This window comes from Aspergillus tubingensis (genome assembly GCF_013340325.1).
Source record: "Aspergillus tubingensis WU-2223L DNA, scaffold_3, whole genome shotgun sequence".
NCBI classification, from domain to species: Eukaryota; Fungi; Ascomycota; class Eurotiomycetes; order Eurotiales; family Aspergillaceae; genus Aspergillus; species Aspergillus tubingensis.
In genome coordinates, this window is record NW_023336277.1 from 3,512,203 (window position 1) to 3,534,976 (window position 22,774).

General features: G+C 47.8%; 11 protein-coding genes and 2 non-coding genes across 13 annotated transcripts; 7 read left to right on the top strand and 6 right to left on the bottom strand.

The window, feature by feature from the left end:
* The first annotated feature begins 291 nt into the window (after positions 1-291).
* AtWU_t54 lies at positions 292-402 on the top strand. Its single transcript has 2 exons — positions 292-329; positions 357-402. It is a non-coding gene; the product is annotated as a tRNA-Leu (tRNA).
* A 1,366-nt stretch (positions 403-1,768) lies between these two features.
* Positions 1,769-2,902, top strand: AtWU_02294 (aldo/keto reductase family protein; the record flags this gene model as incomplete). The annotated part of the gene is made up of 4 exons (XM_035497408.1): positions 1,769-2,018; positions 2,084-2,309; positions 2,371-2,497; positions 2,570-2,902. The coding sequence occupies 4 exons, from the start codon at positions 1,769-1,771 to the stop codon at positions 2,900-2,902; spliced, it is 936 nt and encodes a 311-aa protein (XP_035353301.1).
* Positions 2,903-3,305: 403 nt separating this feature from the next.
* Positions 3,306-4,529, bottom strand: eglD (putative endoglucanase; the record flags this gene model as incomplete). The annotated part of the gene is made up of 1 exon (XM_035497409.1): positions 3,306-4,529. The coding sequence occupies one exon, from the start codon at positions 4,527-4,529 to the stop codon at positions 3,306-3,308; it is 1,224 nt and encodes a 407-aa protein (XP_035353302.1).
* Positions 4,530-5,930: 1,401 nt separating this feature from the next.
* Positions 5,931-6,003, top strand: AtWU_t55. Its single transcript has one exon. It is a non-coding gene; the product is annotated as a tRNA-Thr (tRNA).
* A 407-nt stretch (positions 6,004-6,410) lies between these two features.
* Positions 6,411-7,448, bottom strand: AtWU_02296 (putative LaeA-like methyltransferase; the record flags this gene model as incomplete). The annotated part of the gene is made up of 4 exons (XM_035497410.1): positions 6,411-6,844; positions 6,910-7,160; positions 7,224-7,334; positions 7,396-7,448. The coding sequence occupies 4 exons, from the start codon at positions 7,446-7,448 to the stop codon at positions 6,411-6,413; spliced, it is 849 nt and encodes a 282-aa protein (XP_035353303.1).
* A 1,451-nt stretch (positions 7,449-8,899) lies between these two features.
* AtWU_02297 (HET domain-containing protein) lies at positions 8,900-11,130 on the bottom strand (the record flags this gene model as incomplete). The annotated part of the gene is made up of 3 exons (XM_035497411.1): positions 8,900-10,605; positions 10,699-10,971; positions 11,031-11,130. 3 exons carry the CDS (start codon positions 11,128-11,130, stop codon positions 8,900-8,902), a joined length of 2,079 nt encoding a protein of 692 aa, XP_035353304.1.
* Positions 11,131-12,004: 874 nt separating this feature from the next.
* On the top strand, positions 12,005-13,162 carry AtWU_02298 (aldo/keto reductase; the record flags this gene model as incomplete). The annotated part of the gene is made up of 1 exon (XM_035497412.1): positions 12,005-13,162. One exon carries the CDS (start codon positions 12,005-12,007, stop codon positions 13,160-13,162), a length of 1,158 nt encoding a protein of 385 aa, XP_035353305.1.
* Positions 13,163-15,262: 2,100 nt separating this feature from the next.
* On the top strand, positions 15,263-15,848 carry AtWU_02299 (PLAC8 family protein; the record flags this gene model as incomplete). Its single annotated transcript, XM_035497413.1, has 3 exons — positions 15,263-15,407; positions 15,468-15,565; positions 15,615-15,848. The coding sequence occupies 3 exons, from the start codon at positions 15,263-15,265 to the stop codon at positions 15,846-15,848; spliced, it is 477 nt and encodes a 158-aa protein (XP_035353306.1).
* A 1,249-nt stretch (positions 15,849-17,097) lies between these two features.
* Positions 17,098-17,778, top strand: AtWU_02300 (feruloyl esterase; the record flags this gene model as incomplete). Its single annotated transcript, XM_035497414.1, has 3 exons — positions 17,098-17,171; positions 17,225-17,329; positions 17,460-17,778. 3 exons carry the CDS (start codon positions 17,098-17,100, stop codon positions 17,776-17,778), a joined length of 498 nt encoding a protein of 165 aa, XP_035353307.1.
* Positions 17,779-18,197: 419 nt separating this feature from the next.
* AtWU_02301 (polyketide synthase) lies at positions 18,198-18,807 on the bottom strand (the record flags this gene model as incomplete). Its single annotated transcript, XM_035497415.1, has 2 exons — positions 18,198-18,555; positions 18,617-18,807. 2 exons carry the CDS (start codon positions 18,805-18,807, stop codon positions 18,198-18,200), a joined length of 549 nt encoding a protein of 182 aa, XP_035353308.1.
* Positions 18,808-19,414: 607 nt separating this feature from the next.
* AtWU_02302 (uncharacterized protein) lies at positions 19,415-19,819 on the bottom strand (the record flags this gene model as incomplete). Its single annotated transcript, XM_035497416.1, has 3 exons — positions 19,415-19,426; positions 19,518-19,637; positions 19,697-19,819. 3 exons carry the CDS (start codon positions 19,817-19,819, stop codon positions 19,415-19,417), a joined length of 255 nt encoding a protein of 84 aa, XP_035353309.1.
* On the top strand, positions 19,813-20,839 carry AtWU_02303 (zinc finger MYND domain-containing protein; the record flags this gene model as incomplete). The annotated part of the gene is made up of 2 exons (XM_035497417.1): positions 19,813-20,269; positions 20,337-20,839. The coding sequence occupies 2 exons, from the start codon at positions 19,813-19,815 to the stop codon at positions 20,837-20,839; spliced, it is 960 nt and encodes a 319-aa protein (XP_035353310.1).
* A 417-nt stretch (positions 20,840-21,256) lies between these two features.
* Positions 21,257-21,634, bottom strand: AtWU_02304 (uncharacterized protein; the record flags this gene model as incomplete). The annotated part of the gene is made up of 1 exon (XM_035497418.1): positions 21,257-21,634. One exon carries the CDS (start codon positions 21,632-21,634, stop codon positions 21,257-21,259), a length of 378 nt encoding a protein of 125 aa, XP_035353311.1.
* Between the last annotated feature and the right edge of the window lie 1,140 nt (positions 21,635-22,774).

Genomic DNA, 22,774 nt, shown 5'->3' on the forward strand with positions numbered 1-22,774 from the left:
AGCCGTAGTGACGACCGAAATATATCCTGGATGACCTGCGAGGTAGTAATGTCATGTCGAGGAAAGAAAATTCGAATACGATACAATCTGTCGTTGTGGAGCAGTCCATAATGCTGATTGAATCGATTGAATGCAAGCCTCTTGCTTTAGAATAAAAATGAATACACAGATATCTAAACAACACTTAACACAATGGACTCAGCGCAGCTATTCCTGAGGCTGAGCGTGTTACGGTAATAGTATGCGTTGCGGCCCTTATGTATTATAATCAAGAGCCATTATCATAACAACGGCAAGGTGGCCGAGCGGTCCAAGGCGCCAGGTTAAGGTTCACCTTAACAGTCAGCTTCCGAGCTTCCTGGTCATCGTAAGATGGCGTGGGTTCGAATCCCACCCTTGTCACATCTTTTTTGTCTTTTTGCTACTGCCGCCTCGCTGCGTTTATGGGTTTATCTTTTGTTTTGGATTTCTTCTTGACGAAGCGACCGCTGAGTCCGTTCTTTCGCATCTACTAATTAGCAGACTGGCTAGGCTATCTCCCACCCCCCTACCATTGGTTATCACTTCCGCACCTCTAGTTAGTAGTTAGCATTTCTTTCCCACGTCATCCCGTCACAACTATGGAACTTGCCGATTCATTCATGCCTCTTGTCAATAGACACAAGATCAGGTGCCGCAACGATACGCGCCTACGTCTGTAAAAGAGTCTCGTTCTACTGTATATATAGTTAGCCAAGCCCTTGTCATTTTAGTCTTCACACTCTATGCTATCTCAGCTTCCATCCTCATGCCTACACCTTTAACATCAAAATCTCCTTGGATGTGCCCAAGTCAATGAAGTAACCCCGTTGGCTCCATCCCTGCATTCTAGCAGACCCATCACCACTCCATTGAATCTATCCAGATCTATGTGTAGTCCTGTCGCCCTACAGACTAATGGATGAAAGTACCAACATTAGCTAATTTTGTTGCTCTGTGCAATGTAGCTGGAATAATGACGCAGGCTCCGGAATTGACCCCCCGAACCTGACGTCCACGTGGCGCATGGCTACTATTTCCTTCTCTGAGGCTGGGTACTACTGTCCCCTGGTTGAGTAGAAGTCACTCCAATCACCGTTCATCTCTATACTTCAGCCCTAAACCTTTACAGGCGATAATATCTCATCTCATCGTACCATGTTATATTACGCTTCATGGACAATACCATTGTCGATCCGAACAAAGAGTCTTTCTCTAAATGCCAATATACTAATTCCCTTTGTTCGATAAGTCCCCTACGGCCTGTCAAATTTACTATCGTTGGTTTAATCCGGGAATTTCCTCCATATAATTCTTAAAATGCGAGAACTGAAAGACGATACATTTCGAGGAATAAAGAGCTATAAAACCCCTGCTGCAAGCGTAACATGTCCCTCGAAATTCGAGACGCACACATACGGACCGCCGCGCCCCTCTGGGCGCTATCCATGGTCCAGTGCTCCGACGTGTTGTATAACGTGAATCATTCCTCAAAGCATGTTCCCAAGTGTATGACGGTATTCTGGCATCGTCGACACAGCCGAAGAGCTTTCAGCCAGCGGGAACATAAGTCGCAGGAATCCCACAGCCGTAAGCCCCTGCTGTCTTCCTCTGCAACTGTCTGCTAAGAATCCCGACTCCACAAGCAACTTCTTTCAACTCTGCTATGTTCGACAAACTCCTATCACTATATTCTACTCTCAACTTATATTTTCCTTTTATTGAACAAAGCCACAGCCAAAGTCACACTATGCAGTACCCCAACATGCAAGTTGCTACTGCGCAGTCATCTGCTGCTCATCTCCCAGCCACTCCTGCACCCGCAGTGAGATCTACCATTCAACCCACCAAAAGAATCTATCCACGCAGTTTCTTCTACCAAAGAGGTAAGTACTGGACGACTGAGCAAGTGCACGCTCTCAACTGTGTCTCCGAAAAGAATGTCACTCCCATCAACCTACTTGGGAGTTCTTTTCCCACCGACGAAAAGATTCTTAAATGTATGCCATCCTTCCTATAACAAAGACAACTGACTAGATAATAGCTAACATAACTGAGCGCACAGCTTTTGCAAAGCTGAACGAAGATTTCATCACCCCCAGCAAGCAAGAAATCCTGGACTACCACTATAAACCGCACGAGTCCCCAATAAGGAAGAATGATATCCTTACCATCTTTCTCACCTTATCCTGGATCCACGACTTGGACAAGTGCCGTGACGATGTCCCACCCACCATCGACTCCACCTTGAGCATCCTCGGTCTTCGTATGGACATCTTCAGGGCAAACTTGTAAGCGTCATTATCATCCACAATAAATGAAGAGCAGCAGCTAATGTTCAAACCGTAACAGAATCATCGACAAATATTCTATCCGATACAATCTCGCCAAATTAAACATGAAGGGTGTTCTCCCCTGCGATGGCGGAATATTCGGTCCTGACGACAAATGGAGACAATGTCCCTTAGTCGTGCTTTTGGTATGCCCTCCTTCTTACTCATAACACACATACCTACTCAGCATACAATCGCTAATATGAAACATCATATAGGACACATACGACCTATCGAAGAGACAAGCCCGTAACAACTTATTTTCATGCCTTCTCCTCCCCATGGCAGTGAAATACGAACAGGGCCAGAAGCGCGATCCATACGTGTCGTTCTGCATTACGGCTAATCTCTCCAAGTACCGGGTTACTCGGGCCGAGGCGCCACATACCTACTTTGAGGATCTGCGTCAAGGCAGACATTTGAAGGACAAGCTGGTCTTAAAGGGAACCAGAGAGTATGATTGGCTGAAGGAGGAAGATCGGGATGAGTTCTTGAAGGTTTATTGGGGTGTTTGTTCGTTTTTGGTGAAGAGCCGTGAGGAGGGTATGTGATGGTGTTTCTATTTATGACTTTGAGATTTTTCTATGCTTTCTATTTATGTTTGGTGTTTTGCTATGTCTGTCTCTATTTGGTGTTTGGTTTACTGCGTTCTAAGCCATAGCGATCTGTCCTGTCTCGAGCCATTATGTCTCCTAGATCGATTGGTTAATGATCGGAGTGAGAAGTCAAAACCACTCCTGATCGAAGTGAGTCGTCAATATCACTTCCTACTACAACCAATAATCAATTTACTTTCTTGCTTTGTTTGATTAAAATGTTTCTATTGTTCAACTAAGACCTAATTGCTGGTTACATCCACATCCACCCAACAATTAAATCTCTTCTCTCTCCATATCAAGCTCGACTGGACTTAAATCCAACCAATACTCGAATCACAGCAAATCAATGCTTGATTTACTGGGATGCGACGCACTGGTAGTAGTAAGGGTTCCACTTCTTGCAGACAGAGCCGCTCTCGCAAGTAGTAGGGCCAGTGTGGTTGATACCACCGCAGCGCTCGTACTGCTTAGCAACACCGCCGGCGGAAGCGCTAGCGCTGGCACTGACAACGGGGACGACGCTAGAAGTAGCAGCGGGGGCAACGACGCTGGAGGTAGCAGCAGCAACCTGGGAGTTGGACTTGGTCTTGTTCTTGCAGGCAGTCTTAGAGGACTTCTTGGAAGAGGTGGCGAAGGTGGTGGGGGCGGCCTGGGCCTGGCTGGTCACAGCGGAGGTGGCCTGCTGGACGGGGGCAGCAGAGCTGACGACGGGAGCGGCAGCTTCGGTGGTAGCAGCAGCAACAGAGGAAGAGACCTCAACGGCAGCCTGGGTGGCGGGAGTGGTGGCAGCGACGGCAGAGGTGGTAGCAGCAGCAGCCGAGGAGACAGCAACGGAAGAGGATCCGGAGCTGGAGGAGCCAGAGCTGGAGCCATCCCAGACATCCGGGCCGGGGATGGGGTAGCTGTCGAAGGAGTTGTAGATGTCGAAGAGGATGCCGGGGTCAGTGGCGGTGTAGACACCGGGGATGGAGACACCGGAGGGAAGCTCGTTGGAGCCGTCGGAGGTGACCTTGAACTGGACACACTCCATGTAGAACTGGGCACCACCCTCGCGGTTACCCTCGTGGAGGGCGATGATCTCAGGGCGGAAGAGGTAGTTACCGGCGGGGACGTCGGGAACGGTGATGTTGTGCTTGCCCTTGTTGGCGATCAGGATGTCGGTGGCCCACTCATCGGAGCTCTTGTGGTATCCGTCCTCAGCGATCTTGACCCAGTTGTTGCCGTTGGAGCCCTTGGCCGTCGGGGCCATGTAGACCTGGACGGGACCCTTGTGGGAGGAGGCGATGATGTCGTCGGAGGCGGAGCGGTCGCTGTGGTGCCACTCGAAGGTGACAACGTCACCGGCCTTGACGGAGAGGGTCTTGGAGGCAGCCTGGTCACCGTTGACGTTGCAGGTCATGTCGGTGGAGGTGACGTCGGTGACGGGGCTGTTGCTGGGGGGAGAGCGGATGTAGCCATCGTCGGTGTTACCGAGACCCTGGTCCTCGCCGTTGATCCAGACGGCCTGGACGGTGGTGTGGGCGGAGGCCAGCTTGGAAGCCGCTGCCAGAGCGAGCAAACTGTAGGTGGTAGTCTTCATGGTGGTAGGTGAAATGAAGGTGATTTGAAGTTGTTAAAGAATGAATGTGTGGTAGAAAGGAAGGGAACGTAGTTCGCAAATGAGAAAGTAAGAAAAAAGAATGTACAGCTATCCTGGCTGATGAAAAGAATGCTTGGGGAGAAGACTGAATAGAAGGTTCGCAGAGAGTGTTTTATATCAGGGCCCTGGCAGGGGAATGGTGATGGGATGCCGGTTGAGCGGCGGAGGAGATGCGGGCCCTGCCAAGCCAGACGTTTCATCTTAATGCGATCCGGCCGCGATCCACGCTCCACAGAACGGGGTCAACTGGACCCTGGCGGAGTGCATTGCCAGGCCATCCGCTGGTTGCCAAGGGCTGCTGCTACAGCGGCGCCTTGGCTTCATTTTGTAGGCGCGTAGAGGGAGAGACACGGGTCATGGCCCTCTTCTTGGCCTAGCTAGTCTTACTCTCAGACACTTCCCATAGAGCGATAGTCAGACCAGTAACTGGCTTAACGGCCAATCCGTGCAAATCCCCGGCGTTTAGCCTTAAGCATGCCGGACCTTAATCTTGTTGTGGCCTTGGCCTCTTACTGCAAAAGCTTTCTGTCAGCTTCGAAGGTGGGGACATTCGCCCAAACGGTGTCGCTGGTTCCAAGAACTTGCCCTGTATTTTAAGGATTGATGTATATTAGCCCCTGGTCAATCAACAATTTAGCCAAGGGGTTGTTCAATCTCCGTGTGTGCTCAGATGGTGTTCACAAGGACCCTGTTCATGAAACGGCACTGTTGGTGAACGACTTGCCGATGATTGATCTCAGGTCTCGGCTGATAGCCTGTTGCAGAACAAATGCCAGCCAATCCGGGTAAATCGATAATAATCCTTCATCCGCATATGGGGCAGATAGCACAGCCTCACATTGTGTACACAATACTCACTAAAGCAAATCATTCCTGTTATGGGCGATTCTTAATAAAAGTTAATCTACGATGATGTACAACAAGGGACGGCTGGCACAAAGTACTTGTAGACGGCCCGTGGTTGGATAAGAGCGGGCTATCATTCATAGTGGCCTTATTCTTGTAGGATATCGGCTTTTTTGACGAAGCAGCGATTGTTTTCCCACGCCAAAGTGAGCTTGTGTCTAAATGAGATTTGATTTTTGCAGGGCAAAGGTCCGGTACTATGTGCCTAGGGATACATTATATAGTGAGCTGCTTTGAGCAACGAACACGAGAAGTAGACGTTGTGATACGCCCAATAGCGCGCTCAATGATATTATTTTGGATCCATGTCATTGATAATGAAGAGGTATAAAAGCTTTTATTTGTGAACTCAACTGTACAAACATGGTCAGATGGGCAAGAATAACCAAATCGTAGGACATAAGACAAATTTACAACTCACACCTCAACCAATCAGCTCCTATGGCTCAGTTGGTAGAGCGCATGACTAGTAATCATGAGGTCCGCGGTTCGAATCCGCGTGGGAGCATTTCCTTTTTCTTTTTTGTCTTTTGCATTCCTTCGGCATTAGTCAATTGTATTATGCACTGTAATTATGCACGCTGTAGATGTAATAGAGCAGGTCTGCCACGGTGCCCTGCTCTCCACCGCAGTCATGAAACAGGAATGTTAAGTAGGCGAAGTACGCAAATCTGATGATAATCCTGCACTTGATGCCTCGCATAATCTGCTTTTCCGTACTTCATACTAATGGATCGAGTCGATCCTGTCTGGTACTGACAGTTCATGGATCTACTCTCCCTCCCAAACGAAGACAATTTCTTGCTCATTCTAAATCGAGGTAATCGAAAGAGAGATGCACATAATGAGCAGTACCAGCAAGAGGCTTAATCACAAGATACTAGCAACAACCAACACATCAACCTCTACCCTAGCCTACAGCGATGACGGATACAAAGGCTTCTGACCCACAACCCTCATCAACTTCAGGGGCGGGGAATTTCCCTCTGCGCACTGACGCCGATGCTCCTCAGCAAGATTCTCTGCCTCTTGCGATGCGACCTCTGCGGTATCGACCTGCTTAGACCTCAGCAAAAGGAAGGCATAAAGTGTTCTGATGATCGCAGTAAGTCTCTCCTCGACATCATGGTGCAGATCAGGAATCTTGTGCGAATCATAACATAACCGCTCTACACCAACGAATCCAGCTGCCCGAGTCTCTTCATATACCTTAGCTGAGGCCTGAAAGCATTTGCCCTCGGCTGTAAGACCATAGTCAAAACAGCGATAAAGCTCACTGAGCACCGGGTAGCCTTTTGTGAGGTAGGTTACAGCGTCGATTTCTTCCCATTGGAGGTAGCCTCCGGGCTCTGCACTTACATTAGTGTCAAGTCAAGGAAGTGATTGCAATGTGCACACGAAGGGTTCCCCATACTCAGTATTCTCGAGATATTTGCGATCGCAGCTTTGTAGTCTGATTCCTCGAGAGCAGCGACTAGAAGACGAACATGTACCAAGTCATATCGTCCCCAATGTTCTTGCGGGAATGGGACAGTCAGATCGTGAACACTATACTGTATCGCTCCTGGGTTCTCAGGGAATTGCTCGGATGAGATATCGAATCCATGGTAGTAGCGATCGACTTGAGGTGTATCCAGCGATTTCTTCAGATCTCGCAGCCAAATGCTGCGCCACATATTTACCCATTAGTTTCAAAGACTGGGCCCTGCACGGAGAAGAGAGACTCACCCAGTTCCGGTAGCTATATCTGCAACAGAACGAATGTCTTCGACTGGAATTGAAGGATGAATGAGGGTATCCCCGCTGGTTCGGACGAGCACGCGGTGCTGTACATCCAGCCTAGAATGGCATTAGAGAATTGCCTGACTATCCATGAACATTGCTATGTGTCGGACCATACCTCTCCGATTCTTTCTTATCTCTTTCGAAGCAATATTTGTCCTGAGCAGCCATTGTTGCGTTTCGTTGATATTCTTTACCCGCTGAATGGACAGCGGCCTTCTACCCGCTTTTTATACTACAGAACCCCCTTACATGACCCCATGGAGAATCTCGATCGCTCGATCATGCCCCAGCTTTAATTCCCTCATTGATTACCATCATCGCTTGAAATATACCTGTAGGTGGTTATTGGTTCTTGTTTGCCGCTAAGGACTCTTCAGCTCCACCAAACCAGTGGAGTAGCTGCAGGAGCTGAAGAATTGTCACAACCTGCACCCCTCTCAGCCAGCCACTCTGACAAGTCTTCATAACAAAGCGATTGGTGCGGCATTGATGACCTAAATAACTTGGTCAGAGTTTACATGTTCCGACAGCGGAGCGTCTCCAATGATCATCTCGGCTATATTTCCCTGCCCTGGCAGACCGTCACAACCGTGCTGATCTGTGCTCGTGCCCCATCAATAGCCACGTATCACGGAGATGTCCGGCTTATCACGAGTCCGGCTAAACTTTATGAACTGTCTGCCTGCATGATGTGTAGCGCACTTGAGGAAATCCCCAGAATCTGTGGCAGCATGGACCGAAAATACTGGTGGTGTAGTAGTACTGTTTCTGCTCGGTCAACACCTGGTGGCGCCTGCTCAGGCCCGTATTCGAGATTGGCTGAGAAGGCTTATCACAGATAGAAGCATACAGCAAGCCTGAGGTCACAATGATAATTTCACATTGATGCGCATGACTTGGATCACACCCGGCATTCGATCCAGCTCGATTATTTGCCGCTCTCGGGTATCAAATTTACCCCGCTTTCCAATGGAATTGTCGGTAATTGCGTTGGAAGAGGGCCCAATGCTGGCATCCTAGGGACTATACCTTCGAATCCCACTGGGAGTATCTAATTTCCCTGGAGCCATCCAACGACGTAAGTCTAGCGGACCTTGGATTTCAAACCCAATATTGAATATATCCAGTATATCGGTGAAAGGGGAATCCGGTCTCTACATGAATTTTCAAGTATATCCTACAGGGGCAGTCTGAGCCAGATTTAGTATCTTTGGGATCAACCCTCATATAAAGACTTATGTAAATGTAATTATGCGGTAGAAGGGCAACAATCAGGACTTTGGATCCCGGAGACTTCTAGCCTATGGTAGCTAAAAAGAAGTAGTCACATTAGACTGCGAAATCTTCCCGTGTAGGAGACTTCTACTTCTGGCCAGTCCTTGAAACTGCCGTATGGAGCTGGGGAGACTTGAAGCCAGGCAGGGTGTACTATCTCAATAGCTGGTCCAGATTTTCCAGCGGTTATATCAACTAAGATAGTTCGACTATAAATACTACTACTTCCAGTGGGATTCGGCTGTCGCTCCAACACACCAACATGCCTGGAAGGGCCTTGGTAGAACGAGCGATGAAGCCTACTATGAGGTAACATCATGATTGTAGAGAAGTCTGGCCTATATTCACTCGAGGACGCAAGTATGCTCCGGAAAATCGGAGAAGAAATTCTTTGCAGCCATCTCACTCTCGTGCAGCATTTCAACGTAGCCAACTCGAGAGTACGTGTCTCGCTTAGTCTGAATTAAGGCCAGACCAAAGAGTTCCCAAACTTTTCTGAACATATGGCGAGCTTCGATTGGCAGGCAGTAGATCTCGGCACACATCTCACTCTTGACGTCAAATATCACCTCGCACCGAGCTCGCGGATACTTAATTGTAGGCTTTTGACCTTCCACTCCAGGGGTTTCAAGGCTCAGTACAGACATGGCAGTCTCTTCCGGAAGAGTCTTGACGCTTGGAATGAGCGTTGCAGACGCGAGAGGTCCTTTCGAAGTGACACTACCACTGGCCACTTGACCTGTCTCATCTTCTCCGCAAGGAATACATTTAGCGCTGATGACAAGCGCAAAAGGCTGGGCAGTTTTCTTTTGCACAGAATGTGTGCCTGGATAGCACAACTGAACAGCACCGTCCACAGAAGCCCACGACCAGGAAGGTGCGCGGTACGAAGGAGGTCTGCGGCCGGGTTTCAAGACCTTCCAAGTCAAACACCCCGGTAGATTCTGACGCCAAAGCCCAGCAAGATAATCATCTTCATCATAACCTAGACCCTTGAGGCGCCTCCGGACATCTTTTGCCAAGCCAGAAATAGCTACAAGCTTGTCCGAGGGAACTGTAAGCTGGCAAGCCGTGAAAACCATTGCGATTGCGCACCAATCTACGTAGATTTGGTCTCTAGGATCACCTATGTACCTTACCTTTGGAGCATCAAGAAGCTGTTTCCAAAGGTGGTTGTGTTGAGCGGCCGGCGATGATAACGATGATTTGTCCAGAGAATCCCCATTATCATTGTTCTTGTCGTTGCGATTACCATCGTACTCGTAAACATTGTTCGGCTGTATTTCGCAGCAGGTACATTCCCTGCACTCCCAGAAAACTTGTTTCCGACCAAAGTGCAAAACCCGTGGGCATAAAAGACGTTCTTGCAAGGTCCAGCCTCGCTTTGGCAAAGGTTCTCGATCAAATGTTACTTTCCAAGCCCAACCCTTTTCTGAGCGAAACCTGAATGTTTTGGGATCACTCCAATTATCGACACGTATGTTGACGACGCTAGGGGCAACTTGTGCTGAGTCTCGGGAGAAAAAGCAGCCATCAGCATCGTTACTTGATCCCAGGGCAGAAATTCCCAGAAATGCATTCTTGTATATTTGCCCCATAGTTGCGGATTCGCTTTGCCAGTCCTCAGGCGAATCCTGGAGTATACAGAGACGGTCAATCCATATGTACCGAACTTTCAGCCGTTCAATGATGATGAAAGCGTGCTTGAATGTTTTGGGAAGGACAGAGAGCGGTTGGTATTCTTTCAGTTTGCGAAATGTGTCCTCCAACAAGATCAAGTCGGGGTTGGATGGCGTTGACCCCCAGCAGTGGCTTAGCGTTATATAGCGCTCTCCGGGCTGGACATGTTGCCTTTCAACAAGACGGAACATTTTATCAAACCTGTCTGTTTGCAGTTCTAAAAGCCGGCTTGGGATAAAGTTTGCTTCATGCTGATCATCGCAAGTCGGATGTCCTTGAAGACATCGATTAAGCCACCGCTCAATTAACACCCACGTTGTCTGGTCGTCAGTGGATGCCCCTATTTCAAAGCTCAAATTCTCATCAAAACCTTTAAAGTTTGTATCAAGACAATTATAAGAGATCAGCCTGACTGGGTAATATATATCATGGAGCAAATTAAGCCTTCATGTCTGGCACATACCTTCATGCGGAATCATATCACAGGTGCCGGAGATGTTACCATAGTACACCGTCATTTCCACGCAACGAGGCTTCAATAATATCTTGAATACGGAAAAATATTCAACACCCTCCAGTTGTGTGTTAAGGGTTTCCCGGTCCAGGTTCTCCATATCTTGCAATGGCGCGAATTTGTAGCATACGACACAGCCTTGCTCGATAGATGCCACAAAGGATTCCCTGTTGAGGTGATGCCCAAACACCCATATTTCCGGCTCCCACTGACTACCTCGGCCTTGAGTAGGGTCAGTATCAGAAAGAACGGCCGGCCAACATATACGTTGCAGGGCATACCATTGCCATATTCTTCGTCGCTATCGTCTATCTTCAGCCGCCTTGTTCTTTCAGGGTCCCATATACCCTCTAACCCTTCTTTGCAAATCTTACACAGCATGACTGAAGAACTTCGTTGCTTCTCCACAGACAGCGCTATGTCGATGAAAGTACTTACTCTCACGGTGGTCGGTCGCGGCTTCCCCTCATCGGGCATCCGTGCGGGCTTACCGAACCGGGAAAAGTTGCATGCAGCATAACCGAGTGGAACCTAGTAGTAGTGACTGCTCCTGGCCAGTAACTAATGTGTGGTAACACTTCCTACGCCCACCAAGAAGGAGTACTAGTCATCTGATTAGAGGGAGCTCGAGGCAAGACTGTATAGGAATCCTCGATAATTTCGCGGAGGTTTCAGCGGAGTCGGCCAAATCGATGTCTTCTATTTGCTATTCCATGTGTGAAGGACATTTTTAGTAGGAGTGATTCGAATATGAAGAGATATATTGTAGGTACAGAGATGAATCTAGTTCCTGATTTGTCAGGCAAATCTCCGCTATGCTCGGGTATAAGAATAGTTTAACTCCGTCCCTCGGTTCCTGCCGGCCGCAAAGATTCGCTTACGCTCTTGTCGAACAAATCAGGTTTGACCTGTTTGTTTAGTAGAGATGATCGTCAACTATGTCCACAATGGATATATTGATCCTGTTTCATTTTGTACTCGATGCTCAGGTCTGAGCACCTTCATGGTGCATGGACGTGTGGGTCAGTGTCATCCGGTTACATAAAGCCCGGACTTAAGCAAATTAGCCTTTCTTACCTCCGTTTAGATATACCCTGGATGACATGACATCAATTAGTACCTTGGCGGAGTAGCCGAGAGCAATGAGTATATAACCATCCATGTGTATATCTTTTGAGACTGTTGTAAGTTTCTCCCAATCCAAGTGGATCCGTACCATCACATCAGTCGCCTTGCATTTACACAATCTGTCAAAATGGCTTCTCTCGAGCAAGCAGCACAAACCTCCCCCCTCTTCCGCCACCGCCAACTCGCACCAGCAGCAGCAGTTCGCGTATCCCCATTATGCCTCGGAGCCATGACATTCGGCAACCGCCAAGAGTCCCGCTACGGAGATTGTACTCGTGAAGACGCCTTCGCCATCCTTGACCACTTCTACAGCCAAGGAGGCAACTTTATCGACACCGCCAGCGGCTACCAAGAAGGCCAATCAGAGGTCCTAGTCGGCGAATGGATGGTAGAGCGCAAGAACCGCGATGAGATCGTGCTGGCAACCAAATACACAACCGCTTACATGACACACCACAAAGACGCCATTCAATCCAACTACGGCGGTAACAACGCCAAGTCCATGAAAGTCAGCGTAGAGCAATCCCTACGCAAACTCCAGACTTCTTACATCGACCTACTCTACGTCCACTGGTGGGACTTCACCACTTCCATTCCGGAACTCATGCACGCGCTAAACGACCTCGTCGTGGCGGGGAAAGTCATTTACCTCGGTATCTCGGATACCCCCGCCTGGGTGGTGACCAAAGCAAATCAATATGCTCGGGATCACGGACTACGTCCGTTTGCTGTGTACCAGGGGATGTGGAGCGCAGCAATGCGCGACTTTGAAAGAGATATCATTCCCATGGCCAGGGAAGAGGGGATGGCGTTGTGCCCCTATGGTGTGCTGAACCAGGGTCGGTTCCAGACTAGAGAGGGCTTCGAGGAGCGGGAGAAGCATAACCCCGGTCGCAACTTCATTCCTACCTCCGAGCATGATAAGAAGGTTTCTGCTGCTCTTGAGGACATTGGCAATGCTAAGGGCGTGAAGTTGCTCGATGTGGCTTTGGCCTATGTGATGCAGAAGTCTGTCTATGTGTTCCCGATTGTCGGTTGCAGGAAGATCGATCATATCAAGGGTAGCATTGCGAGCTTGAGCGTGACTCTTACAGATGAGGAGATGGCGAAGGTTGACAGCGCTTACCCCTTTGACTTTGGGTTCCCTCACACTTTCCTGAGTGGCTCGATGTTTGATCATTCTACTCCGAGAATGGCTGAGAAGCCCGGTGATGTCTGGCTGACCAAGATGATGGGCAAATTCGACTGGGTCGAACAAACCAAGCCGATCAAACCGGCTCCTTGAACATGCCAATCCAGCTTAAGCATTATGTTAGTATATTAATCAAAGATATACGCATATAATGAAATACCATATCCATTCTCTGGTCACAGTGCTACTTGATTTAGAATTGAATACATGTGCTCCTTATATTGTCATGGGAACTTCAAATGCATCCCCATATATAGAAAAGAAGTAGAAAAAGTGCTGATTGTAAGTACAAAGAGGAGTCTAAGTAGAATAATCTAATAGCATATCAAAGCTTTCATACCAGGCAAACAGGACCGGTCACTTCTATTGTGAATTGTACTGGCAATAGGGTTGGTTGGCTGGATTTTGGTTCATCTGGTACATGTGATACCGATGAGCATCCCCATAGTTGGGTGCAGAGGGTGGGAGCGAATGGTAGACTGGTGCCGTACCCATTGCAGGATAAGTCTGGACCCGAGGCCCCCGTCTCGCTTCAGAACAGCAGCAAGTAGTAATCGTCCAGGATACCATAGAACACAAAGACAAAGCCACGCTGAACCATATAACGGTAAATGCACGAGTTCCCCACGTGCCAGATATGTTGTGTGATTTCAGCTCAGTGGCAAGTATACCCTTCAACAGAACGAAATTGACTGTAGTGAGTGCAGCAGCTGCTAACAGGAAAATAAAGGCCGCACCGGAGACTAGGCTAATTGCGAAACGGTTGAATGTCTTGTTCATGACGATAAGAGCGGCGAGCAGTTGGACGGCTGTCAGAAGAATGGCCAGGATGTATGTAATTTGCATCCAGGTCGAGGTTGTTTTATATGCACGCAGTGAGTGTCGAAGAGCTGACGAAACATTGGTCTCCTTTCCCTCCTCGCCCATAGCTCTAAGCACATTGAAGTACGAGCCAGCTCTCGGGGACAGGCAATTTATTGTCGTGTTGCTGTTATCATTTCCACAGTAACCCATTATGCCGACCAGGTAAGTCTGGTTTAATTGGCTCCCATCCCATGTTGTACCCAATGCATTCGACGTGGAAAGATTTCGGCTATTTTGGATATCGATCTTGATGCGACAAGTATGTTAGTCTTGATGAGCGAAACTGCAATTATGCTCGAGCCTTACTTGGAGAAAGTTGAGTCTTTCAAGTTCATGACTTCCCATCTTTGTACATGCCAGACCGATCACAAGAAGACACAGTAGCGTCCCAATATTCAGCAAACACGAAGTAGTCACGAATAGGACTCGGTATAGATTCGCCATGGCTAAAGAATCCGATACTGGTGATGCTGTCTGCAAAAGAGCGTTTGATTATGCCCTGAGATGTCCTCACTGCGATAAGCCATGGTTTATAAGCTGGTGAAAACCGACTGATCGAAGAAAATTCCCTCAATATGCTTGGTAGCGAGAGAGGAAAAATTGATAGCCCCCTACTCTTGAAAACCCTGAATATCTTAATCGTGACGAGGCTCAACGCTTGATTAAAGACGTGGCTGGATTAACTAAATTAACCTAACTCAGGGCAGATAATAGGTTAATAGTCAAGCCAAACTTAAACCTGCCGAGTGGGTCAGACCCTGATAATATTGGGTAAGAAACCGAGATACGGATGCGAACTTCCTATTCGGGATAAGCCTCAGAACTTTCAGCGGCACCAAGCTTTTCACGTTCCGGTTCTTGGTAGGGATCCTCGAGACTCCACCCACTATACCAGTATGTCCGAGTACTCTCCGTGTCGGGCCACATGGGCAACGGAACTTTTCAGGCACCACATGCGCCGGGAAGTAATAGCACACCCGGACGCCCTCTGCCAAGAGGCCTGAGCCACAATTGGGGTTTAAAAAGTGAGCTTTTATGAGAGCCTGCCCCATGTATAATTGGCCAAGACAAACGATTACACTACAAAATCAGAGCCAGGCCACTTATTTGGAAACCCCTTCATGCAGAACCCCACCTATGCCCTGGCCCAGGGAAACGGATTGATTGACTGTAATCCAAGTAGGCATTGCAAAGACAAAACAAGACAAGCAGATCCTCTTTAGACGGTATGCCCACCCCCTATTCCCTAATATATAAGGCACAGATTTCCCGCTCGATCTCTGATTTTCATAACAGAGTCTAAGAATCCCCAGACATTTTATCTACACAATGGCAGACGCAGAGAAGGTTTACCGAGCTCACCCCAGAGACCTACCGACCTATGATCAAGCCACGTCAGATGAGCTTCGCAGGATCACCCAGAACACTAGCTGGAACTATTCTCTCTTTGACTGTTGTTCCCCAGGCACATTATGTCAGTAATGATTTCCCAATGCCCTTCACTATCGCAATCCCTAACCGATCCTATGTCTAGGCTTGACCAGCTGCTGCCTCCCATGCCTTGCCTTCGGCAAAACGCAATCACGACTTCGTGACCCGACACTGCAGAGCTACGAATCGATTAACGGTGATGTTAGTTCCCGACACACTTTCTACCCCTCTAGAAACTAACGCCATCCAGTGTCTGATCTGGTTCTTCCTCAGCCTTGGTCTTTCTCAGTGGATCTACCAGACTATCAGAAGAGGCGAACTGCGCAACAAGTACGGAATTGAGGGATCCTGCTGCGGCGATTGCTGTGTGAGCATGTGCTGTGGCTGCTGCGCACTCATTCAAGAAGAAAAGGAGGCTGAAATACGTACCAGACCTCAGGTTACAGGGTACCAAATGGCACCTCAGATGGCGTATCCTCAATAAGCCGGCCGTGGTTACGCAAACTTGTTATATCTGTATTTATAGTACTATACCTAATTATTGTTTTGAGTTTTGTTTTGGATTGGTGGCGTGGAATATACACACATGTATGGTTATTCCATAAACGTTCTTCTGGAGATTAAGAATATAGTACTTGTACTGTAGCGTGACTACTTAAGCTGTGGTGGTCGTTGCAGAACTTCAGTAGACACCTAAACCGATACTTCTAGCATAAAGACTCGGAATACAAGGGCAATATATCCGATGAACGACCAGAGCATTCAAAAGTATTATCAAGACCCAGAGAAAGGTTTGTCAAAGGCGCCACCGTTAGATCTTAGTGCTGACGGTGGCTTAAACGGCTCGAGGATCGTCAGGGGTACGGCGATTGAGGTAAAAGCTATTGTAAGCCGGTTTTGTTTGTGGGACTTAGCCTGATTCTTCAAACCACATGAACTACTTTGTAGCCTTCTAGGACTTTATTACTCTATGACCGTGGGCTTGTCATTTGTGCATGCAGAATTAAATCAATCCCTTTTTCCGGGGCCTTTTCCTCATTATTAGCCACGGGACCAAATTTGTAAGATCGCTTTCTGCATAGCATATCAATGTTGTTTGAAAGTTGAGTACTATTCAGGACACAATTCCCCGGGTGGAGGTTCTCTGCTGGTTAGGGCCCAGTATAAAGTCTATTACTGATTTGAAGTCCGGATATTAGAAAGCCTAGACACTCGGTCTTATCGGCTGGCAATGGGGCTCCATGTTTGCCACTTCAGAGCATCAATAGTAAGGAAACCGAAAATCTCAATACGCACCTTATGGTGATATTGTATGTAGATACTATTTGAAGTAGGAGGTTTCGCCGAGAGAGGACCCATAGGACTCTCATGGGTGGAGAAAAGTCAAAATGCGAAAACGAACTTCCCGAACGGGATTTAGAGCCCTTTTTATGTCTCCACATCCCCATATTCGTCAGTTGGAGTGCCTATTCGATTTGATTTACCCACCTCAGGGCAATTCGTGTTCGCGTTTATTCTTACTGTGTTATCAACCCAAGAATTCTATAACATTCAGATAAATCCCATAGCCTGGTTTAAAAATCAACACCTACAAGATCCTACTCCCATCTTTGTTGGATGGGCTTGTTGATGGGATTAATTCGAACATGACAGCTCGTCATTATATCCCATATTCATCTGTCAATCAGATATTTCAATGTGTTGATCTTAAGACCGCACTATTTCACTCAGCCATGGCGCAGCTGCTATTGCCGATGCCGCTTGGTCTGGTCCCCGGGGAAGGAATGGTGAATTGCTCTGACCTGGGGTAAATCCCGGCTCGGTTACCAGCGGCTTTGGCTCAGTTCCTGGAGTGAATAGCACCGGATTGGATGAGTGGTTACATCTTTTCTTTGCAAAGAATGCCAAGTTCGATACCGCGGGACTAAGTCATGATGAGTATCTGAGCTTCTTCAACCTCGCTGTGTAGGAGTACAGCGACTTCCATGAATGCAGCGGACCCCGATTAGATGGAATTCCGCAAGCTAGGTTTACGTTATCGCCACGCCTTCGTTTTATGATCGCCGAACTGACTAATTCTTCTGGTACAATTTAGAACAACCCACATTCCGACTCGAGGCACGGAAATATACTATGACAATGTGAAGGCGAAGTTCCCTGACGTTCAACAGCTCCCTCGCTTCTTCGAGTCTCCCGGTCTGGGGCACCGTTCAGGAGGAAAGGGCGGGCAGCCCACGACTGTCTTCGCTGCCTTGAGACGCTGGGTCGAGAATGGCACTGCTCCTGACACCCTACCTGTGGAGTTATCTGGGGGTAATGGCACTACATACAGCAGGATTCAGTGTCCTTATCCAGCTCAAGCGAAGTATATTGGGGGTGATGTTTCATCTGCCAATAGCTTTCGATGTGAGTAATCGTGTTGTGTACAGACTTCTTTACGGCGTCTAGGCGAAGCACGGGTGTTGGACTACTATCTTCATGAGTACACTATAAGGCTATGTATTTGAATTCTTCAAAGGGCTGTGATGTAGTCAGGAGCCCAGACAACAAACTCATTTATATTCAGACACATATAACGGAGTCACTTGAATCACATATCGCTAGGCACATTCGACTTCATACAAATCTGTCAGTCAATAGACCTTACCTTATCGAATCTTACACGCATATTATTGATTGGTCAATTGAGTTATTTGGCATTCCATCCAGATATGCTATTATCAGAGACTCTTGCTAGCTTACAAGCATTTCAGCAGCTTCAAGATCCTCTCTGAATGTGACACGCAATATACACTTCCGAGTGAAATCACAAAGCAAGCAACTGACGATCGGCCTAACGGTCCCCCATTTTCTCAATTGCTTTCTGCTTCGCTTCCTCTTCTTCGAACTCCCTTCTCATGATTCTCTGTTCTTCCTCCCACGCCCTCGTCTTCTCAATGTCCTGCAACTGCTCAAGAAAGTTAGTCCAGAATCTAGGCCTCACCTTCCTCTCCAACCATTCCATATCTTCAGGATGGTCGCGCATATGGTCCAACTCTCGGACAGGAATCCTCTGCGCACTCCTCAGCCTTCTGCGCACTACATCCCGAACGGGAGGTTTTCCTGAAGGCTCGTATGGCGCTTGTGTAAATGACACACTTTTAAGCTCAGCTTGTACGTCCTCGAACTGAAGGATTTGGGGCTTGTCGATGCTATATTCAGTCATCAGCAAAGGCCACTGCATTGCAGTTCAGTATTGAGTGTGGTGTATACAATTTACTTCCGTCCCATTCATAGCACACAATCGGTACTTTGGAGTCATCACCACTTGGAGCATTTCCATAGTCTATCAGAAAGAAACACATTCGGTGGCTGTATCCAAATTCATCACCGTAGGTGTACCATCGGTGCACATGACCGTCGAAGTCGCAATTCCACGTATGTTGACAGATGGTATCAAGCATGGTGAAGAGCTTGTCATCGTATATGTTCTTGTCACCAGCTTGGTTGGTAGAGGGTACCAGGTGGGTTAGAGTTTGGACGAGAACACGGATCGGGGGGCAGAGTGGGTGGTGGGGTAGGGTTGCGATTCGGCAGAGGGTCGAGTGACATCGTTTGTGTGATTCTTTATGAAACTGATGTATATCAAAAGAATGAGAAGGCAGAACCAAGTGGGAGGGACAAAAAAATGAAGCGCGGAGGGACAGGCATTCGTGAGATGGGATGGTGGATGGATGGACACAACCCAGCGCTTAGTGGAGGCGGGACACTAACACTTTAGTTCCTGACTAGACGCCCGTGCAGCGCCACGCGGAAACCTGTGTCCGGGTAGATGATGTGCAGCTTCACGTCTTGTTTTAATTCACATTATTTCTCCTCAGCTAATGCCTTTGGAGTCACAGGACGGGCAATCTTAAGCGTAGCATCAGAGTTTACTACAATAGGTTTTTTGGTTGGTAGTTTTGGAGACCCGTATACTCAAACTGCCACTGTTGCTAGCCCACCATTATGCATTGAATCTCAGCTCTGGGCTTTATTTTCGCTTGTTACTGCTTTATACAGACTAAAATATTACCAAGTAACCTATCTCTCGAAGAAAGCCAGTTAGCAGTGCTTCCTCTTCACAATCAAATCATTATTGGTTTTGATAAGCTGCACCACATGAAAAGCTTACACCATAGATACCAGAATCGGCAAATCGTGAATTGGTTTCTGGCACTCCCCGGTAGGAATTATGATCACCGTAATGTGCAGGCCAGTACCGTGTCACAGAGCTTGCTGAAGGATCGCTGGGCTGAATCGCACATCAATATCATTTCTGCAATCCTCATTCACTGAGTGAGAGGGACCCACCGCAACAAAGCAGACTTCCCAGATGTTAAGTTCCCTCCAAATTCTAGACGTCTCCGTGTTACGTTCACCAAGCTCTACAATCCCGACTATCATCAAGTTCTCTTGGCCGATACAGGATGTCATCGACCGGCAGTTGTGCGAATTGCGGGAATGAGGCGAAGTGGAGGTGCTCGGGGTGCAGAGGCGCACCAGAATACATTCCCGGCGATGCCTTGCCAGTTTTCTACTGCGGGGTGTCCTGTCAGGAGGCGCACCAACCCGTCCATAAAGATCACTGCAAGTCCATGCGTCGTCGAAAGAAGCTTCTGCGGTCGGCAGTCATCGCCAAGGCTGCATTTCTGGGGTACAGAGAACTTCATTTCGACGTTGACGTTACCAATATTGAGCGGCGCGACGACAATCTGTATCTTTCCATCAACCACATGATCTTGGATAGTGATTCCTTGACTCTGGGTCGTCCTTTCCCAGAAAATTTGACCGCGGACCCCAAGCATCAAGAGGCAGTCCTCACATGGCTTCAAGGAATTACTGCCTGTCCCTTGTCGTGCCGCTTGGTGACAAAGCTTTTGGCAGGTACGATTATTCTACTTCTCCAACACTCTTTGTACACGTTGGGCCACCTGAGGCTGACACCGATTAGACGTACCGTGCGAGATCACCATGATGGGGGTCAACGTTGGAAAGAGAAGCTTGACTATTCAGGTCGTTCCCCACTCTGACTCCGTTGATATTACTGGCCCGGATACTGCTGGTATACCACACCACATCTTAAAGGTCAGAGTCCGGCAGCCGGGCGATGATGAGACCTGGATTGTGGACCTTACTGGCGCTCAGTATGGTATTCAGGCTGCCCTCACCCCATATTCGAAGTATATGGCAGATCAGGAGTGTTCGATTGTGGGCAATCCAGAGCCATACAATATGACTGAGACCTGGGATTTGGATGTCGCGTCAGCCAAGTTAGAGGATGTATTTGGAGAAATTCTGAGCTCTGTGCGTCAGCCACGTCTGCGTTTTGCTGCTTTCGTCGATACGGTTGACGAAGAGATTTTAAAGGGGTCACCCGAGGAGTTCGTTCATAAGTTGGCACAGTTCCGAGTAGCACTGAAGCAGTACATGTTGAACGAACCCCAGAATCCTTGAGGTTGTCTACTAATGTTCATATCATATGGCATGAATCTGAAGAGCCAAACTACTTGGGATGCACCCACGCAGATTAAGTTGAAAGATTAGTCCATCAATCTGTTGCAATGAATAGAGAAGATGTAGTCACTCATGGCTGGGCATAATAAATTGGGTCTTATGTTTCTTACTACATAGTTTCACTGCATGCGATGGTCTACTGGTAGTAGGTACGTAAGTGAGGATTCCTGGGACAGTGATCGCACATTTCCTCATCAAATTAATTCCATTCACGACAGAAGATGTGCTTGCAAGTTGATGCCTAGTTGCGAAACAAGAAAAAGTCGATCATGCCAGACAGAGCCCCAGATAGCATAATTAAACTAAATTCTCCATCCGAAACAACCATATCCCACATACATGTCAAAATCCCATCTTTCAAAGTTGACAAAGGCCGCTAAGAACCACAGCCAAAATAAGATAGGATTTCAAGCTGGGCACCGAGCTCGACACGGATCCAGAATTCTTCCCAGAGCTACAACCAACTGTCTGGAAACGGTGACCCTCCGTAAGACAGTCCATCAGGGTCGACTGGGTGTCCTTGGTCGCGTTGCAGTAAGCGGCACAGTTATCCTCGCCGTAGTAGCTGTACTGGTTGCTCTTGCAACAATTCACCAAGTCGGCGTATGGGTCTTGCGTCCGGTTGAGTCCTTGTTGCCAGATAGCAATGGCGCAATAATATGGATAGCTCAGTGTAGGAGTTCCACTATGGCCGGCACATCGGTCCTGTTCCATAGTACTGTTTGTGATGTTCATGATTGCGAGACGATTCCCGAGTTGTTCTGTTGGCTTGTATCAGGGGAAATACCTTGGACATACTCGAGGGACAGATACTTACTATAGGGGTGTAAATCCGTTAGTATAGGTTAGGAAGAGTCGGGGTATGTAACACAAAGTAGAATGGAGCGGGTAACAAGAATCGAGTATCGAGCAATTTTGGGGAGGGGTGGCGTTTTATAGCTTTTACTGGAGATATTCTTAGTCTCAAATTCACGCAGCGAATTTTCACTGACTGACTTCTAAACACAATATTGACTCTCTGATTCACATCAAGCCTATTCTGAAAACTTTTTCATGATTCACCTGTTCTTTTAATGCTCATGTTACTTTCAAGACAAGTCAGCGTGATATACTGTAGCCTTGAACAATTTCAGAAGGCTAACGGCAACAGGGTCGAATCCTTTGGGCTGTATTACTTACTCCAAAGATTATTAGACCAATATATCCGGCCCTACAGGGTTGCATTTCTAGGCTGTGCTACGACCGTACGGAAGTAACCGACCTCACTCGTGAAATTCAAATGGTCCATGTGGTAAGTGGGTCGCAGGATGGCGGCCTTTAGGCTTTGCCCAACTTCGAGGCCCTGCAGTGCGGGGAAGCTGGCTGGGGCAGAAGCCTAGCATCTTGGCAAACTACCCCTTTCCAATCCAATGTGCACTAATGCATATGGAAAGGGTTGGAAAACTGCCTTCCATCTCCAAGTCCACCTGAGATATAGTCAGCTATGAGACCTTTTGGATATGCATCCAGTCACTAACACAATCAGATTTAAGCCTGTAATGGCTACTGAGAATGTGCTCATCTCTAAGCTGTGTTCATACTTCATATGACTTGTCGGAAGAGATAGATGACATTCTGAGACAGAAAGACTTGGTAGATGAGATGGTCATATGACGTGGTCTAAATGACAGGGCTCTCTGGTAGGCCGCACGGTCATTTGAGTCATTAATTCATTTCTTGGTATTTTCACTAATGCATGGAAAACAGGCCTATGCAACCACAACGCAACAACTACATGAACGACGATGTAACGCCATAATCAATATAGCCCTGTTGTCAGCGGTGACCGACGCTCCTATTTCGTAACACTAAAAGGCTTTAACAGAGTAGTCTGTG